General features: G+C 38.4%; 1 protein-coding gene across 1 annotated transcript; it reads left to right on the forward strand.

The window, feature by feature from the left end:
• Nucleotides 1-2,602: 2,602 nt before the first annotated feature.
• On the forward strand, nucleotides 2,603-3,574 carry LOC123033393 (olfactory receptor 6-like). The gene has a single exon (XM_044449997.1). The coding sequence runs from the start codon at nucleotides 2,603-2,605 to the stop codon at nucleotides 3,572-3,574; it is 972 nt and encodes a 323-aa protein (XP_044305932.1).
• The last annotated feature ends 2,624 nt before the right edge of the window (nucleotides 3,575-6,198 follow it).

Raw genomic sequence — 6,198 nt, forward strand, 5'->3', positions numbered from 1 at the left:
TCCTCCCCTCCCCCTCCCCTCCCCTCCCCTCCTTAATCAGGAAAAAAGCTTTTTGTCCCAAATTTGTGTGGTGACCCAAGAAGCATTTTCTTGTTTCTGGACCAGAATTCCCCTGGAGATAAAGCATGTGATAATCAGGTATCTTTCCTAGAGAACTCCTGGACATACTGATGTTTGCATGGACAAGCCATGAGGAATTTTGGTTCCTTCTGCCAAGTAAAAACTTAAGCATGCTATCATACCAGGTATAATTAAAGAGCAAGACCTATGAATCTTGAAAGCAAGCTAGAATCTAAGAAAGCCATCTTTGTTATGCACGATAGATGCACACCCTCTACTCATTCTTTGGACACCCCAAAGATACAATCAGCTGCCAAAACATTGGAAGAAGCCAGTATATGAAAAGCATGCCTAAAGAAAGCATGGAGAAGTAGTATTTCTAGGTACATAAGGAGAAGGGATCATTTCCAATGATATCAGAGGCTGATTTGGGCATTATTATTTGTAAGATATGAATGTCTTCTGTGGTTTATCTAAAGGGGAAAGGGCGTTTGGAAAAAAGTGGGGGTGGGAAGCCAAGAGAGGCAGTGTTGACACAATTAGTTACATGTTTAGAGGACCAATCCAAGTTGAACTTGAACTCATTACTAGAACTGGAAGGAGGTGAAGGGAGTAGTTATCACTAGACAAAATGGTCACATGGGAAGGAAATATCTTAAGCTGCTAAAATTCCCAAGGGTTTTTGCGTAAGGATCACTCTGATAAGGATTTCAAGCACAACTCCTTTGAAGAAGCCTGTCAAGTTTGAATGCTGCTCCTTTTTGGACAAGGTCTAGGGAAGAAGATTAGATCTAATGCTAGAAAAGAGGTTGGTCAAGTTTCCATTAAATGTAATATGGATCACTAAAAAATCTGATTGTTTCAGAAGAAACAGTATAGCCATGTGCTTATACTTCTCAGAAATAAGACACTCTGAACTGAAAGGAATGTACTTTCAGGTAAGTGCATATAAGATTATAAAGTATTTTATGAAGTATTTTAAATTCATTATTAAAACAGGCCAAATTCCAAGCAAATCTTGAGTCCAGTTGCTTCATCTCGCCTCGTCTAGCTCACAACCATGTTACTACATGGACAGTATCGAATTGAACAAAATTTCTAGCTTACTATTTCCACATTGTGAAAAGCTGAATGTTTGATAATTTTGAATGAATTGAAAATTAATGTAACCATCCATATTGCACAGAAGGGAAATTAAATACACTCTATTGTCATCTGGTGAATAGAAAATGTTCAACTTTTCTTGAAGGACTTAAATGCAGTCTGTATAATAAAGTCTAGTATCCTGAAAGTTCTGTACATTTTATATTGAACATCTGAAGGTACAATCCTACATCTTCCTAACATCATTTGGGATGGATAAACTGAAGTCTGAACAGTAACAATGAAAAAACACTGTGAAGCTGGAGATGGGATTTTGACATCAGAAGAATCTTCACCCAGTTTCACAGCAGGTGCAGCTCTTTCTGTGTTGATTTCAAAGATGGTTGGTTTCCAAAGATGAAAGACTACATTCAGAGCTGGCATGGGAGAGGTGTTGGCAAAGGAGCTGCATTGCCATTCTCTGAAGTAGCCTGATAATGCTTCAGCCTCCCCTTCATGCAAGGAGAGTAATGACATAAAGACAGCCAAATTGGCTATGTCCTTGTTGCTGAGAGTTGAAAAAGCAGGGAAGTAATCCTCTCCTGAGAACTCCTTTTGCCCGTCATAGGATCCCTGCAACACTGAATTGCATGGTTCTAGGCAGACACATTGGATTGTGCTCTGAATATGTTTTAAGAAATGATGCCCAAAATGGTTTTGAGGTGCCATTAGGCATGAAAAGAAAATAAGAAGTTTAGACGAATCATACTTAATCTCTCTTTCTGTCCCCTCCCAGCCCTCATACAGCCATTCAAAGAATGTGTAGTGTCAGACAGATTTTACAATTACTAATATGATTGTAAAATTAATGTATGATTAAGAGTGTCTCCAATTAATTAAATCAGTGTGATCAAATCACATGTACTGGAATACATTAGCAGTAAAATATATTCAGTATAGAACTGAAATAGATTCTGCATCAGTGAAGGATCTATCAAAGTGAATGAAGATAAAACAAATAGAAATTATGTAAAATGGATATTCCAATAAGACATTATATGATTCCTGGAAAGGACAATTTGTTCTTGTTCTGTTTGGTTTTCTTTGCTATGATGAGTGCATTTATTTACAATTTAATTCAATTGTATTTGTGAATGCCAGTGAATGCACTGCTTTCACTTACATCAGCTTACAGAATAGTCTGAAGTGGCTGATCCTGCCCAATCGTGGAAGCTAAGCAAGATCAGACCAGGCTGAAATCTGGATGAGTGACTTGAATTGGACCTGATGGCCTGCTAGGCCCTTTCCAACTGTATGATTCTATGAATCACCTTGGTGAACTGTCACAAAGTTTATGGGTTAGGGGTTACACCATGCTTAATGATAGTTTTCTATATTTCTTTCCAGGACTAATTTCTCCCCTCCTTGAAACTGACGTCACTGATAAAGGTAGAAAAGAATGTGGAACCAAACCTCCCATGCAGAATTTGTCATTACAGGTTTTCCTGAACTTCCACAGCATCAGTTAATGTTGTTTGCCATTTTCATAACTATCTACATCTTTACTCTGCTGGAAAACATCCTCCTCATTGTGACAATTTGCTTGAGCAAACATCTGCACACACCCATGTATTTCTTCTTAGGGAATCTTTCTATTTTGGATATCTTCTATGTCTCAGTGACAATGCCCAAATTGTTCTCCAACCTACTGTTGGGTGAGAAGACAATCACACTGCTTGGTTGTCTCACTCAGCTGTATTTTTTTCTATCCTTGGCTTCTTCAGAGTGTTTTCTCCTGGCAACAATGGCCTATGACAGGTATTTGGCCATCTGCCAGCCACTACATTACACATCACTCATGAATCACAGTGTCTACACAGCCCTGACCCTGGCTTCTTGGCTAGGTGGCTTCATTGCTTGCTTTCCCTCTGTGGTGATGATTTCCAAGTTGCAGTTTTGCAAGACAAATATCATTAGACATTTCTTCTGTGATATCTCACCTTTGTTGAGGTTGTCATGCACTGACACCTCATCCATTGAAAGGCTAGATTTTGTGGTGGCCTTAGCTGTCCTTATGACTTCACTGTTGGTGACTGGAACATCTTATGGATGCATTCTTTGTATGGTTGCAAGTATCTCCTCCACCAAGGGGAAGCATAAAGCTTTTTACACTTGTGCCTCCCACCTAGCAGTTTTCTCCATGTTCTATGTCACGACCATATTCATGTATGCCCGGCCCAAGGCCATTGGAAACTTTGACCTCAACAAGCTAGTGGCCATCCTCTATGCAGTGGTGGCTCCATGTCTGAATCCAATCATTTACAGTCTTAGGAACAGAGAGGTGAGAGAGGCCTTACACAGAGCCTTTCATAGCTCAGCTGCTTTCTTGCGATGTTTGGAAGCATCTAGAATGAACCCATGGTCAAACTGAATTAATGGAAAATAAGGCTAAGTTTAGACAACAATTTTGCCGTGACAAAACATTGCTCAATTACTTGTATACTAATAAAAATCCCTTTATCTCTATGGTGCATTTCAGCAATCTGAACTCCAAGGAAGTTTTCAGTAAGCAGGTTCTCCCTCATGTACTGAAATAGTTAATAACCCTTGTATTTTTTTTTTCTTGTAAGCAGCAAAAATAAAAAACCTTACAAATAGTGTTGTTGTTTTAATGAGGATATTAATTCTTATGGGTCAATATATATATTTTTTATATGGATCCCTTCTAGTCTCTCTATATGCTGCTCTAGCATAAAAGAAACCATCTGTGAAGTCACAGGCCATTAAACCAGGGTATCAGTTTTAGAAACCTTTCTTCCATGAGAATTGCATCCACCAGTATTTTTATATCTCAAAATGTGAACTGATTTGAAAATAAAATAAAATGGTATACCTGATGATTTAAGGGATTCTAACCTGAAAGAGTCTCTGTGGAAGCTTATTCTACAGCTAATTTTGGGCTACATGTGTCTGTGTTTAGTTTGTTTGTTTTTGTTTTGATCTGTGCCATTAGTTAAAACCATTTCAGAAGTTCTTGTTATGACAAATGGTGAATGAAAGCTTATGTGTCCTTGAAGTTAAACTGTTGAATTAGGACTATAAACACTTAGATCCAATCAACATGAAGCTTTCTGGGAGAGCTTGACCAGGTCATTTTCTCTCAGCCTAACCTACCTCACAAGGTGCTTTGGGTGTGTGTCACATGAGGCATGTGAAGGAATGTTAGATTAAAAATTAAGAAATCCAATGCCCATATCGTACTTGTTGTGGACCTGCGTGCCAAACCATTGTCCTCAGGAGATTTCTCAGGGGAGAGAACAGAATGATTCAGAGGAGGCACAGCCTTAGAAAGCCATCGTGAATCTTTTTTCTCCTCAAAAAATGCTTAACCAGAGGAAACATGTGGCTTTTCTCTTCTGAATCCAGAGGAGATTCCATGACCAACTTGAGAGCTGAAATTCCACAGCCATGATACTACAAGCTTCTTTAAAGTTCAGACCCTCAGTAGAGGTAGAGGTGCACCGAAGCCACCTATGAGGAGTCTTTCTTGACAGGGAGAAATTCAGGAAAGACTAAACTTCCTAACTGGTCAAGAATTAGCAAAGCATAAGTTAACTTTAATTTAATGTTTGAGCATAAGCTGAGCTCAAAAATAGCCTTAAAACACAGAGGGAATCTGGCAGGGTTAAGAAGGAAAGGCAGAGCCATTTTTGAGAGAAGCTGAAAGTTGAAGAGTTGAATGCTTGGCAAAAATGACATCCCTGACAGTAAGACATTCCTGGGAGCAACTTAGAGGTTGTAAGGACTTTGGGATGGATGTGGAATTAGATGGATGTGTTTACCCAGGTTATCTTTTTATCCCTTTGCCCTGATGATTTCTGTCCCTCTCTGTGTTTTAAGTAATCAGATGTGAAATGTTTCCTACATTCCTAGGAATAATTTTTTCCCATAAAACTTTAAAAATGTTAATCTATCTGTGGTCATCACTTGGCTAAGCCAAACTTCCCACTACTTAATTTGTTTTAAAAAGACCTTGGGGGTTGTTAAGACTGTTTGTTGGAGGAAGCTGGGAAAAATAATTGGTGGCATCATAGCAGGATGAAAATGGCATCCAAGAAGGGCATCCAAGAAGAGAATGTTCCACCTGGACTGGTCTCTCTTCCACATGCAGATCAGGGCACAGTTTGTACCATGACAAGTAAAAATGAGGCAGGGATTGTCTATCATTAATGATAAGAACAAAGAAAGCATGGGCGCACAGATAAAAATGCTATGCAAGAGAAATACTTTTTAGTCTTCCACAACATTTATTCCCTGGTAAGTGTACAGAATTGTGTCTATAGGAAATCCAAGCCAAAAGTACTGGGCACAATTTAAAAATAATAATAATGGAAAAGCTCATTTTAGATGAAAGAAGTGATATTTCAGTGATGTTTCTGATTTTTAAACTGTCAAATAGGAAACATTGCTTTGAAGCTATGCCAAATTCTTGCATCTGCTTTTTAATTAGTTCTTATGATGATCTGTGAAATAGCTGCCTGCGAGATGTAACTTTGATTCATGCCTTATCCTCTGCTTCCCCCTGGTGCTCGTTTTATCAACATACAAATCCAATTGTGACTATAAATCTTAACAGTAACATTTATTCCTGACAGAAACCACAGGGATAACTCCACAATGTTTTTCAGTGAATCAGTGTGTGCATTCAGTAATTAATTATTAACTAATTATTCAGTAATTATCCATTGGTTAATGTTGCTTAGCACTGAATTACTGTGGCATGCTGAATTGGGGGAACTGAAAGAAAAACCCGGCATTTGTCCATCCATCCACTGTTTAGGTAGATGTTTACCTCTCCCACCCCACCCCCAGGCCTCCCCAAAAAAGACTTACTGCATGTTCAACACTGATTTTACATAACTTCATCTTTACTCAATATTAATCTTAAACACCAATTTTGATTTAATAAATTCCTGGAATACATACTGGAATTAAAGGAGGACTTTAAGGACTTTTCATCATTTTCAGGACATGTCAATATCTAGTAGCACTGGA

Source organism: Varanus komodoensis, unplaced genomic scaffold (genome assembly GCF_004798865.1).
Source record: "Varanus komodoensis strain SLA01 unplaced genomic scaffold, ASM479886v1 scaffold62, whole genome shotgun sequence".
NCBI classification, from domain to species: Eukaryota; Metazoa; Chordata; class Lepidosauria; order Squamata; family Varanidae; genus Varanus; species Varanus komodoensis.